Source organism: Stomoxys calcitrans, chromosome 2 (genome assembly GCF_963082655.1).
Source record: "Stomoxys calcitrans chromosome 2, idStoCalc2.1, whole genome shotgun sequence".
In the NCBI taxonomy this organism is placed as follows: Eukaryota; Metazoa; Arthropoda; class Insecta; order Diptera; family Muscidae; genus Stomoxys; species Stomoxys calcitrans.
The window spans coordinates 199386980-199400881 of NC_081553.1; the positions used below are offsets into that span (position 1 = coordinate 199386980).

Genomic DNA, 13902 nt, shown 5'->3' on the forward strand with positions numbered 1-13902 from the left:
AGAACCATAGATGGTTCCCAGAACCATAGATGGTTCCCAGAACCATAGATGGTTCCCGGAACCATAGATGGTTCCCAGAACCATAGATGGTTCCCAGAACCATAGATGGTTCCCAGAACCATAGATGGTTCCCAGAACCATAGATGGTTCCCAGAACCATAGATGGTTCCCAGAACCATAGATGGTTCCCAGAACCATAGATGGTTCCCAGAACCATAGATGGTTCCCAGAACCATAGATGGTTCCCAGAACCATAGATGGTTCCCAGAACCGTAGATGGTTCCCAGAACCATAGATGGTTCCCAGAACCATAGATGGACCATAGATGGTCCCCAGAAACATAGATGGACCATAGATGGTTCCCAGAACCATAGATGGACCATAGATGGTTCCCAGAACCATAGATGGAACATAGATGGTTCCCAGAACCATAAATGGTTCCCAGAACCATAGATGGTTCCCAGAACCATAGATGGTTCCCAGCACCATAGATGGTTTCTAGAACGATAAATTGTTCCTGAACCATAGGTGGTTCTAAGAACTTTAGATTGCTCCCATACCCATTGACCTCAAGCGAAGCTTTAATTTATTTCCAACATGGTGTACAGTTTGTACCAAGATTCGTTGTATTCTATTGTATTGCTTAGTAGATGTTTTGTTTTTATAAACCATGTAATTGTCATCTTAAAATCAATTTTTTTTAGTATGAAGTGAAATCTTAATGGTTTTTTTATCTTTATTTTTTTCAGCAATTTATGGCTTCTGTTAAAGGTAAGTTTCAAATAATATAACAACTATTATGCTAATGTATTTAAGAGGTAATTGGGACTAGTTTTAATAAAAAAAGGGATTTAAAATTGTTACAGATGTGAATTCCCTATTGCTTTTATAATCTCAAAGAGATTTGTTATAGCAAAAAAGTTTTTTTTTTTTTGCTAGAAATGGGACAGCAGACTTTTTTTTCATCGAGACGAGCTCAATGACCGGAGATTTTCTTTGTAAATGAAAAAGGAAAGCCAAAGATCGCAACACGCCATGGTTGGTGTGTGTTGTCGTCTTTGGTTTTTTGTGTTAGCAAAGATGTAAAATGACCTATCTAAAATGGTCCCCGAATTTTACTTTTGAATCCCTAAAAACCTTCGAAGAAATTTGGCATATGGAGCACAAATGATTCTCTAGCACCTACATTTAATACGGGATAATAGATTAAAAAATAAATATACACAGGGCTTATCCCCTGATCCCCTGAATTGACAACTTCGTCCCACATACGCTTGAATTTTTACCGGACTTGCCTACATTTTTTTTTTCTGGGTAATAAAACTCATGTGATTTTTTTTTTCTCTTAATCAACATTTTATTGATTTATTATAAAATTGTTTGAGTTGCAAAGTGTCAAAAACACATTTTATTGTATTGGTAAAACTTTTGTATAATTTGCTTTTAATTAATACAAATGCTTAATCAATCATTCGGCTAAGGAATGCCTCGCAGCGTAAATCGTCTATAATACAGTCTCAGTTAGCGAATTGTCATTTGAAGTGAGAGTTATTTTCATTTTCAGCGTGGCTTGGGTCAACGAGTCACAAAGTACCAACAGTAGCACAAGAACATTTGTCGGCTTCAACCTATTCACCATTATACCGGCGATCATTCATCATCTTGCGATCTCTGGAGCACAACAGATATCTTATATGCCCATTGTCCCATTTATGTGTACCATAAATAAAACCAATATTAAAGGCTTGGCAGCTATCCGTTTTTCTAATAATTTATTTCAACAGAATATGGGCAATAAAATTCGCCTGATTTTTAACCAAAAATATCGAAGAGTCCACCACTACTTGTAGTAGTATCAGTACCACCTCTATTGCCACCATATCCACCATATCCACGTCCACCATAGCCCCCGCCATAGCCACCACCATATCCTGGACGTCCAAATCCGAAACCATATCCCGGTCTTCCAAAACCTCCTCCGGGTCCATAAGGCGGTCCACCTGGAAAACCAGGAGGTCCGCCAGGCCTTGGAGGACCAGCTCCGGGAAATCCAAACTGGCGTTTAGTTCGCCTACCAATTTCCGCACTATTGGAAAATGCTAAACAAATGGCACAGATAAGAGACAATGTTCGGAAGAGTCTCATGTTGGTTGTTTTAATATTTGCCAAATATATGAAACTAACGCTATTTGGCGTCAAAATGTGGCTATTTATATTCATAAATCAAACCATAGTGAACGATGTTCAACGCCAAGCAATCATTTTTTCTAACTTACGGTTAATTGCTTTTCAACACTTGCCAATTTTTTCTTTGGTATTTTCTAAAATTTTGTTGAAAAGTTGTTAAATGCAAATTTTTCTAATTTTTGTAAAATTTTTTTTACATCTTTTTTACTTTTTTTGATTTTTTTTAATTATAGAATAAGTATGTAATTATTATTTTTTTATTCTTACACATATAATTATAACCTTAAGAGAAAGTAGATATTAGGTATTTTTATTTGGTCATTTCGTTTGTTACATGTCGAAATATCGATTTTCGATCTTAGAAAGCTTAGGTTAGGTTGGATTAGGATGACTCCAAGATTTATGTCTTAGAATCCGCGTGGCTATCATGGGACCCATTGTAAATTCTCATGAACTCTTACCTTCCTCTCAACAGTAAGACCCGCCTGGAAGATAGGTAAACAATCTCATATCACTTTACCGAGCTGATAGAGGCTTTATATGTGTCTTGTTTAACGCCTTTAGGTTTATCTAGTGCCTGAAAGAAAAAATAACCCAGTATCCTTTTTGTACTTTGGGATAGTGCAGGGCATTGGTATGCAAATTGCAAATTTTACCCATGAACATTCCACTGAGCAACATGTGCAAACTTCTCACATATCAATGAGTGCAGTCCGATTCAAGTTTAAACTCAATGATCAGGGGCCTCCGAGTCCGAGCGGCGTGTCGCAGTGCGATACCTCTTCGGAGAGAAGATTTTAAATGTGAGGTACTAACAAATGTTGCCAGCAGTAAGACGGGAAATCCACTCTGAAAATTTTTTTAGATGGTCTCGCCAGGATTCGAACCCAGGCGTTCAGCGTCATAGGTGGACATGGTAACCTCTGCGCTACGGCGGCCTCCAACAATAGCAGGGCATTGTCATAGGAAATGAGAACTGGCCTCTGTAGCGTTTATAGCGGCAGATACCGCTAGCAGCAAGTGTTTACTTATCTTGTGTCCATCTATGACCTTCTCTACTCCTAAATCAAATCAAGCCGCGACATTCTGAGAGATGGGCTTTCCGCTGTTTTCCTTACAAACCACTCCATAGGATTAATTCCCAACATAATCGCTAATAATCCAGTCGCAGTGATTCCCATAGCCCTAGACACTAATCTTAATATGACCCTATTCACCCTGTTAAGGTTACAAATATGTGTCATAAAAGCCTTTACCGTCCACCTGACGTGTCACCCATCTACCAGGAATGGCAACCCCACCGTCGAGAACACCCAGTGCATAGGTCTGGGCCTCTTATCCTACGAGCTTCCGTTAAGCCATTCCCTGCATAGCGGGTAGCCTGAAGATCCATATACTTTGCCTACGCCTAAAGATGACCATTTCCGTTTTTCCCACATTCACACCCAGGCCGCAACCCGTAACACAGGTAGCAGTGCAACACAGCACACCATACAAAACCTCTGAAACCGTGTTAAAAAATTTCCCTGCGTTGAGATCGTCTGGGTGCGCACAAACTCTAACACCAATTTTCCCCAATCTCTTAAAAAGACCGTCTTTGACAAGGATGCAGATTAGAGGCGGTATCACCCCTTCTTGAGGTATACCCTACTGACATTCACCTTCACCGTCTCGCCACCAATACTAGCCGTTATCTCTATGTTTGATAACATATTCATTATTCAAGCAATTACACTGTTCCCAAGACCCGCACACCTAGCTAAATCGGACAAAAATTGCGTCTTGTAAGGACTCAAGAAGTCAAATCGGGAGATCCGTTTATATGGAAGCTATATCAGGTTGTAGACCGATTTGGACCGCACTTGGCACAGTTGAGGGAAGTCATAGCAGAACACTACATGCAAATTTCAGCCAAACTGAACAAAAATTGCGCCTTTCAGGAGCTCTAGAAGCCAAATGGGAGATCGGTTTTTATGGTAGCTATAGCTTAATCTGAACCGATATGGCCCATTTGCAATCCCCAACGACCTACATCAATATAAGTGCCAGTATCTTTCAGACATGAAAGCCGGGCAATGACATAGGGAATGCTCCAACGTCTCATCATCTTCTCTGCATGACCTACATATGCTATCATTTGCCGCACCGATTTAACATAATTGAGCTGGTAGTCCTATGTGTCCCGTTATGATACCGAGAGCTATACAGAATTTCTTCGTACTACCTTTCGTCTTCTCACGATCTAGATCTCCCCATAGGATTTTCGCCGTTCTACCAACCGTTTCGCCGTTCTACATGGTTACATACGCATTCATCGCCCACGCCCTTAACTCGGACTGCGTCGACGTGAAATGCTTCGGGTTAACCAAGTTTATTGACGTCAGTTCTCTGGCTTTCACTGCCAAATCGTCTCTTTCTCATTTCTAGTTTCTCCGCTATGGCCCGGCACCCAAACGATGCGGATCGTGCTTAACTCGGAGAAGTCGTTAATCTCCTCCTTAAATTCCAGCACTGTCCGTGATCTTATCGTCCTGGTTGCTATTGCCCTTATGGCCTGTTTACTGTCCGTAAAGATGTTCATACGCGATGTCCTCGGGTTAAGACCACACCACCACGCATTCTAAGAACCTTAAGTTCACTGTTACACCAACTCTTATCCTTCTTCTTGTTCTGTGATCTAAGTGGACAGAGTGACACTAAAGCTGACGTCATCCGGTGCGTTCATTTTTAATCTCTCTACCAATTCATTATGAAGTAATTGTAGGTTGTGTTCGGGGATATATAATTCTGAAATTTAAAACGGAGCCTGCATATGTTTTCTATTCACCCCATACTGGGCTCGGATACTGAGAAATATAATTAAATTCTCGAATGTGAATGAATGTACGATCCATACAATTTCATATTTGAAGATTATTTCATGGAAATGTTGACCGTGACTGCGCCTCAAATGGTCCATCTGCCTAGTTGAATTTTGGCATATTTTCCAACATTTCGGCCGACATCTCACGAATAAATGCTTAAATGTTGTCTTCCAATGCGTCAATTAAAACGGGCTTGTCTGTATAGACATGACCTTTAACATGGCCCCATAAAAATTAGTCTAAGGCTTTAAATCGCACGATCTAGGCTGCCAATTGACTGCTCCCGATCGTAAATAAAATGTTCACCGAAATAAAATGTTCACCTCTCAACAAGTCCATTGTTACGCGTGCTGTGTGGCATGTGGCACCGTCTTGTCAAAACCGCATGTCATGCAAGTCAAGCTCTTGCATTTTGAGTAAAAACAAAGGTGGATATCATCTCATGGTAGCGCTCATCATTCACAGTTAGTGTTACGATTCGCATCATCTTTGAAGAAGTACGGTCCAATGATGCTACCAGCCCATGAACTGCACGAAACTGTGACATTTTCTGGATACATTGGTAGCTCTTGCAATGATGATCTTTACACCAAAATCGATAATTCTGCTTATTTGCGTATCCATTAATCCAACTGACCATAAAATGGAAGAAGCGGGCGATGAAATTTCTTTACAGAGCACGCATTCTTTGATAATAAAGTTCAATAATTTGCAGGCGTTGTTCGTTTGTATGACGATTCGTAGGTTAATTATAGACCAAACCGAAGATGTTTGACAGTGAAACAAAACACGAAACGTGCGTGAGCTGTTTAAACCAGCTTTGCCAGAAAGACAATGGCTAAAAAATCACCCTATATTATCAAAATATGTCTTCTAAGTGCTCATCGAGATGTCGATAGATTTGGGGGTTATTTTAACTTGTCGTTCGAACATTGATTACTCTCTCTGGTTTGAAAATTGCAAATACCCTGCACCACTTTAATATTTTAAAACATGCGCATTAACTGTTTACTCTTGCCATAAACAAGTTTTTCCTGGATCGCAAAACCCATGAAGTGTTTTTTTTATTTAATTAGCATATGATTGATTTTAAAATTGTAGGGGGCAGAAAGATTTAAAAACATATTTTATTAAACTAATTTTTATATAATTTGCTTTTAATTAACACAAATGTTTAATCAATCATTTTGCTTTGGAAAGCCTCGCAGCGTAAATCTTCTATAGTGCAGCCTTAATTGGGGGGTAGTCACTTGTCCACTAGCCACTGATGTGTTTGGGGAGGCTATTATTTTAGGTTTCTCTTCGGCTTGGGATACATCAGTGCAGAGTAGCAGCAGCACAAGAACACTAAGCGCCATAAACGAACACCGCATTATACCGTCTTTTTTTGTTTCTTCGATTTCTAAAAATCAACTGATCTCAAAACTGTCCATACGAATGGTTTTTGTTAATTAAATGAAGGGGACGCCTACCACTTTAATGTGAACTATAAATAAAACGGCCATAAAGATCATGGCAGTTTAGGTGGTCTTGCATAATTTATTTTTAGATAACAAACAGTGAGTAATAAAAGTTAACGGGTTTTTAACCGAGTATATGGAAATCACCTCCACCATAGCCTGGACGTCCATAACCACCGCCAGGCCTTCCTCCAAAACCGTAACCAGGTCTTCCAAAACCACCTCCTGGTCCTCCATAGCCCCGTCTTCCGTAACCACCTCCGTACGAAGGAAATCCTTGAATACCAAACTGACGTTTAGTTCGGCTACCGGGTTCAGCACCATTCGTAAATGTGAAATATACGGCAAAGATAATAGACAAAATTATCAAAATTCTCATTGTGTTTGTTTCTTGTTTGCGAATTGTGTGAAACTAATTCAATTCTTGTTAAAGAATTGGACTTTTTATATTCATCATCGAAAACCACTTTTAACACCATGCAACAAATATTTTTTGTTGTATTAATGATCAAACTCCTATAAAATTTTTTTGAAGAAAAACTTCGATGATGATTTCTTCATCCTTGGTGATCAGAAATCTAATCAGCCCAATCGAATATTAATTGTTACATTTTCACCTACACTTGATTTAGTTGAGGTATCAGAAAGGGCTACATTAGCTTTCGAGTAAATTCAAACTTTTAAAGCAACCTACTCATTCAACCTAACCTGATCTTACCTAAGTGTTTGTGGGATTTTTGGACATCAACGATTATTCATGGAACATTTTCAACTCAAAATTACTCTACTTTACTTTAATTGGCTATGGCAGAACATTTGTTCCACTAGCCGAACGTAAAATAGTGTTCCAAACGCCTCGATCTTCTCATTCTGAAATCTCTGACACCACGTTTAGAGGTGTCTCCCACCTCTTGATCTTTAAATCAGGCTTTTGGTCCTTCCGGATTGCGTGTTTCACCGTGTTTGCCTTCAAAAGACTTCTTTGTTGGAGCTTTTTCATCCATTCTGACCTAGCCAACGCAGCCGTTGTATTTTGATGCGTGTAACTTTGCCATCGTCGTCATACAGCTCGTAGTTCATATGTCGCCTATATTCTCCATTAACGCAGACTGGTCCATATATTTTACGAAGAATCTTTCTTTCAAATACTCCAAGCCTCCACTGCCTCATATGCTTTCACAAGTACCCATGCCTCAAAACCATATAAAAACGCGGGTAGTATTAGTGTCCAGTATATTGTAATCTTCGCCCGTTGTTTTTTGATGCGTGTAACTATGCTATCATCGTCATACAGCTCGTGGTTCATACGTCGCCTATATTCCGCATTAACGTAAACAAGCCCATATATTTTACGAAGAATCTCTCTCTAAAATACTTCAAACACTGCCTCATCAGCTTTCACAAGTTCCCATGCCTCAGAACGATATAAAAACGCGGGTAGTATTAGTGTTCTGTATATTGTAATCTTCGTCTATCGAGAGGTGGCCTTGTTTATAAACTGCTTACTTAATCCAAAGTTGCATCTGTTTGCCAGAATTATTCTTCGCTAAATCTCAAAAGACTTCTTTGCTGGAGCTTCTTCATACATTCTGACAACATGACCTAGCCAACGCAGCCGTTGTATTTTGATACATGTAACTATGCTATCGTCGTCATACAGCTTGTGGTTCATACAACGCCTATATTCTCCATTAACGTAAACTGGCCATATATTTTACGAAGAATCTTTCTCTCAAACACTCCAAGCACTGCCTCATCTGCTTTCGCAAGTACCCATGCCCCAGAACCATAAGACAACACGAGTAGTATCAGTGTCTTGTAAAGTGTAATCTTTTTCTTTGAAGAGGTGGCCTTGCTTCTAAACTGCTTACTTAGTCCAAAGTAGCATCTGTTTGCCAGTATTATTCTTCGCTTATTCTCAAAACTGGTGTCATTCGTTTCGGTTACGGTGGTGCCGAGGTAGATAAAGTTGCTGACTATCTTAAAGTTGTGGTTCCCAACGTTCTCCATTTTCTTTATCTGCTCGGTTATGCAAGGCTTTTTGGGAGTTGAAACCATTCATTTCGTCTTATCTTCATTTACTACCAGACCCATTTTCAATGACTCTCTTTCAATTCTTTCAAAGGCTGCGGCTACTACTTCCGATGACCGACCTATGAGGTCGATGTCGTCTGCATAGGTTCTCTTTTGATTGATGTGCCATATCTATTCACATCTGCATCTCTTATAATCTTCTCCAGCAGGATGTTAAAGAGATCACACGATAGGCTGTCTCCTTGTCTGAAACCTCATATGGTATTGAATGGTTCCGAGAGATTCTTTCCTTTTCGTACTGAGGAACGCGTATCAGCAAGTGTCATCCTGCAGAGTCTTATTAATTTTGCAGGGATACCAAACTCAGACAAGGCTTGAAATACCTTTGCACGTAAAGGGGTTTAAAAAGCGGCTTTGTAGTCAACAAAGAGATGGTAGGTGTTGATTTGTTCTTCTCGGGCCTTTTCCAGGATTTGGCGAAGTGTGAATATCAGGTCTAGGGTGGATTTACCAGGTCTAAAGCCGCATTGATAGGGCCCAATTATCTCATTGACTTTAGGTTTTAATCTTTCACACAGTACGCTCAAGAGTATCTTGTATGCGATGGCGAAGAGACTTATTCCTCTGTAGTTGGCACATTCCGTCTTGTCTCCTTTCTTGTGTACGGGACATTGTATGCTGAGGTTCCAATCCTCGGGTATGCATTCTTCTAGCCAGATTTGATATTCACACTACGCCAGGATTTGGCGCAGTGTGAATATCTGATCCGAGGTGGATTTACCAGGCCTAAAGCCGCATTGATAGGGCCCAACCATCCCACTGACTTTAGGTTTTAATCTTTCACACAGTACGCTCGAGAGTGTCTTGCATGCGATGGCGAGGAGACTTTTTCCTCTGTAGTTGGCATATTCCAATCATGGGGTATGCGTTCTTCTAGCCAGATTGCGCAGATAAGCTGATGCATACGCCTAATCAGCGTGTCGCCTCCGGTCTTAAATAGTTCAGCGGGTAACCCGTCGGCTCCTGCTGCCTTGTTGTTCATTAGTCGTGTCACTGCTACTTGGACCTCATTCTGACCAGGAGGTAGACATTCTATACCATCATAAGTGGTCGGTTCTGCGGTATCCTCTTCGCCGCCAACATCGGACACTAGCAGTTGGGTAAAATGTTCTTTCCATATCCTCAGCATGTTATCTGTGTCAGTTACTAGATTTCCTTCTTTGTCTCTGCAGGAGGATGTGCCTGCACCAAAGCAATAGGTTTGATGTTTAATTCTTTGGTAGAATTTCCGGACTTCATTCTGACTCCAGTACATCTCAATTCGCTCACATCATCATTGATTGGTTCTGCGGTATCCTCTATGCCGCCAACATCGGACACTAGCAGTTTGGTAAAATGTTCTTTCCATTTCCTCAGCATGTTATCTGTGTCAGTTACCAGATTTCCCTCTTTGTCTCTGCGGGAAGATGAGCCTGCACCAAAGCCATCGGTTTGATGTTTAATTCCTTGGTAGAATTTCCCCACTTCACTCTGACTCCTATACATCTGAATTCGCTCACACTCATTCCATTTCCTTTTTCTTCCTGCGGAATAGACGTTTCTCCTCTGTCCTTTTCTCCCGATACCTCTCCTTCATCTGGCGCGTTGCTACTGATTGCATTCTTGGCGCATATATGACGCATTCTTGGCTTCAGTAGCATCTCGACACTCTTGGTCGTACCATGGGTTTCTTGGAAGAGGCTTCCGATATTCAAGTATGGATTTCTCGACATTTTCCATGGAGTGTTCAATGGTTTGCCACTGCGCCACTATATCATCGGAACGAGGAGTGGTTTCCTCAAGCATTTGGGTCAGTCGAGTGCAGTATGCCGCTGCCATCTGTTGTGTTTGCTGCTTTTCAATGTCCAGCTTCCGTGCAGTGTCAGATCGTACTTTCCTCGCAATGTTCAAACGGGTGTGAACCTTTGCTGCAACAAGGTAATGATCCCAATCTATATTTGCTGGACGCATCGATCGTGCATCGTACACGCTGGATAAATGCCTTCCATCTATCACAACGTGATCAATTTGGTTCCTCCTATTTGGATCGGGTGACAGCCATGTGGCTTTGTGAATATTGTCATGTCGAAATTTGGTGCTACTAACTACCATGTTTTTTGCCGCGGCGAAATCTATCAGCCTCAACCCTCAATCTCGTGGAAGCTAAATTTTCCGATTGTTCCCTATCTTCCCAGTTGAATCTCCCAGAACGATTTTAATATCATGGGCGGGGCAGCGGTCATATTCTCTCTCTAGGCGCTCGTAGAAAATATCCTTGATCTGCTCTTCCTTGTCTACCGTCGGGGCCTGGGCACAAATAAGGCTAATGTTGAAGAATTTGGCTTTTATGCGGATTGTGGCTAGCCTCTCATCCACCGGAGTAAAGCTGGAGACAAGGTGTTTCAGTCTCCGACTAAGCACAAATCCACAGCCAAAATCATGCCTCATGTTATGGCAGCTGTAGTATAGTTCGTCACCGTTTGGTGTTGTAGTGACGCCATTCTCAGTCCATCGCACTTCCTGTAAGGCGGTTATATCTGCCTTGTGTTTCTCTAATACATGCGCCAGCTCGTAGACTGCACCTTCTCTATAGAGAGTACGGAGATTCCAGATGCAGATCCGTAAATCATGGTCCTTTTTTCGTTTGCGTGGATCGTCAACGTTGGGGGGGTCCGTTTTTACTATTTCTTTGTTCTCATAGTTTTCCGGAGGCGAGTTACTGGCGCAGCGCCCCAACCTCATGGGTTTTCAACTCAAACTAACAATGAGAAATTTTTTACTTAGTGTAATCCTTATTTATGCGAAATTTATTTAAAAATAGTACTTCCATATTTCAGAAGCCATCGCACAATTGAAATTGATGGCTAAAAAGAAGTCTACTGAACAATAAAAAAATTGAACACAAGTAATTGTCAATGTCAAATTTGTTAAAAATATTGGACAAACATATTTTACAAATCGTACAAATCTATTAGGTGATCTGCCATTAATGTGGTAAAACCCCAAAACTTATTTCCTATGCATGGAAGACAAGCGAAACATAAATTCAAATGATTCAGGTGATGTTATTGTCTTAGTATTGGTGAATGGTTGAAGGCAAAGATTTTTTTAAATAAGAAATTGAATTTTATTAGATTTTATTTTATTGATCTATAGAAAGCTTGTGATATATACACTGACTTTTTGATTGCTATTTTGTAAATATTGACATTTTTAAGACTTAACTTAAAGCGAAACAGTTCCAGTTACTGCCAACCGGTTTCTCCACTTTGTCATTTGATACAGTTGAAATGATGAGAATTTAATCGTATTTTTAAGCATCTGTTTGCGTACTGGTCAGTGCAAAAAAGAAATTAATAACAAGAAGTACACCTTAAAATGTTTTGGGGGGATTTACTTTATTGCATTGCTATTTTTTAAGTATTTGTCGTTCATTTCGTTGTGTATATATTACACTTGTCAAAGGGGTTTAAACAAAAGTCGAAGCACCACAGTAGCCGAGTTGATGGCGTGATCGACTTACTGGTGCGAAATCATTTGCTCTATTCTTAACTGTTGATTTGTCTATCATTACAAAATGTCTATCCCATGGCAGCCGATTGTACGTACCAGATTGAACCTATGGAGTTCTTCATCGGCAAGGGCTGCCGCCTCAGTGTATAACACCCTGCAACAACAACAACATTACAGAATGTGACGTTTGTGTCGCAAGCGAAAAAAAAAAAATTTAAATAAGTCTAATAAAACAATAGATTGCCTATTTAAATCAGCAAATGCAATTTTGACCACGAACCTTCCATCTCAATGAGTATTGTCCGATTCAAGTTTCAGTTTAATAACAAGGACCCTCCTATTTATAGCCGAGTCTGAATGGCATGTCACAGGGCGACACCTCTTTGGGGAGAAGTTTTTACATAGCATAGTACTTCACAAATATTGCCAGCAGTAGGAGGGGATAACCATAGCTGAACACTTTTCTTATGTTCTAACCTTTACGCTACGGTAGACCTGATATAGCTTCCATATAAACCGATTAGTTTTTTATGGCCCCAATAAGCTCAAATTCTAGCCGATTCGGCAGAAAGTACCCATCGGCTCTTCAATTAAGTTCAATTGTGCTAAGTTGGGTAGAATCAAAGGTGGTGGGTTTTAAAGATTCAGCTGCAATATTTTATATCTTCCTTTACTTTAGTTGGCCATTAAAGAAAATTTATTCCTTTAGCCGAACGTAAAATAGATTTCCAAGGGCCTCGTTCTTTTGCGCTTCTTCTCCAATCTCTGACACCCAGTTTCGATAGGTCTCTCTCCACTTGGTCAATCCATCGGAGTTTTGACCTTGTCATTTTACATTTTCTTTTACGGTCGCCTTAAAAAAACTTCTTTAATGGAGCTTCATCACTCATTCTGACAACAGGGCCTAGCTCACGCAACCGTTGTAATTTGTTCATATATCATACATCTCGTGGTTCATACGACGCCTAGTCCATATATTTTACGAACGATTTTTCTCTCAAACACTCCAAGTATTGTATCATCTGCTTTCGCAAGTATTCATACTAAGTGTAGTAGTATCAGTGTCTTGTATGGTATGATTTTTGTCTATCGAGAGGTGGGTTTGGTGCTCAACTGCTTGCTCAATCCAAAGCAGCATCTGTTAACCAATATTATCAATTGTTTTATTTCAAAACTGGTGTTTACGGCGGTTCCGAGGTAGATAAAGCTGCTGACTATCTCAAAGTTGGATAACTTCATTGTGTGGCCAAAGCCAGGGTTGTGAGGCAAAAAATTACAGGAGCAAGATAGACCTTCAAAATTCTGTACAGATGTTTATAATGGCCCTAGAACTAAATATGCCAAATTTGATTCCAATCGGATCAGATATAAATATAGCTCTCATATATAATACTCATCCGGAATGAACTTTTAAAGCTGTAGTAGCCACAGTTTTGGTCCAATATTTACAAAATTTTGTAATTTGTTTTTCGCCGGTACTTACTTGACCAACAGTATAACCATGATGTCTGCTAGACACATGACCCTGAAAAAAAATATCAGCATCGTGCTCTTCTCTCAAACACAATTTATTTGAACCCCATATTGTCATTGGTTTAAGGGGAGTTTATGGAATGAGGCGTCCTCAAACACTTGTCCCCAAAATTAGTGCTCTTTGGGGGTTGTTTTGGGAAAGGGGCTGTGTCCCAAATACATGGCCCCACATTGGGTATCAGAGTCGTATTCTACTCCCAAATACCTTTGTTTGAGACCCATATTGCGATTGTCAGTAAGCAATTGGTGTTTGTGGGGTGGGGAAGGGGTAG

General features: G+C 40.3%; 1 protein-coding gene across 1 annotated transcript; it reads right to left on the reverse strand.

Annotated features, from left to right (window-relative positions):
* Positions 1-1812: 1812 nt before the first annotated feature.
* Positions 1813-2145, reverse strand: LOC106082836 (shematrin-like protein 2). The gene has a single exon (XM_013245566.2). The coding sequence runs from the start codon at positions 2143-2145 to the stop codon at positions 1813-1815; it is 333 nt and encodes a 110-aa protein (XP_013101020.2).
* Between the last annotated feature and the right edge of the window lie 11757 nt (positions 2146-13902).

Coding starts and splice junctions, on each gene's coding strand:
- LOC106082836 (XM_013245566.2), bottom strand. CDS start 2,145: ATGAGACTCTTCCGAACATTGTCTCTTATCTGTGCCATTTGTTTAGCA.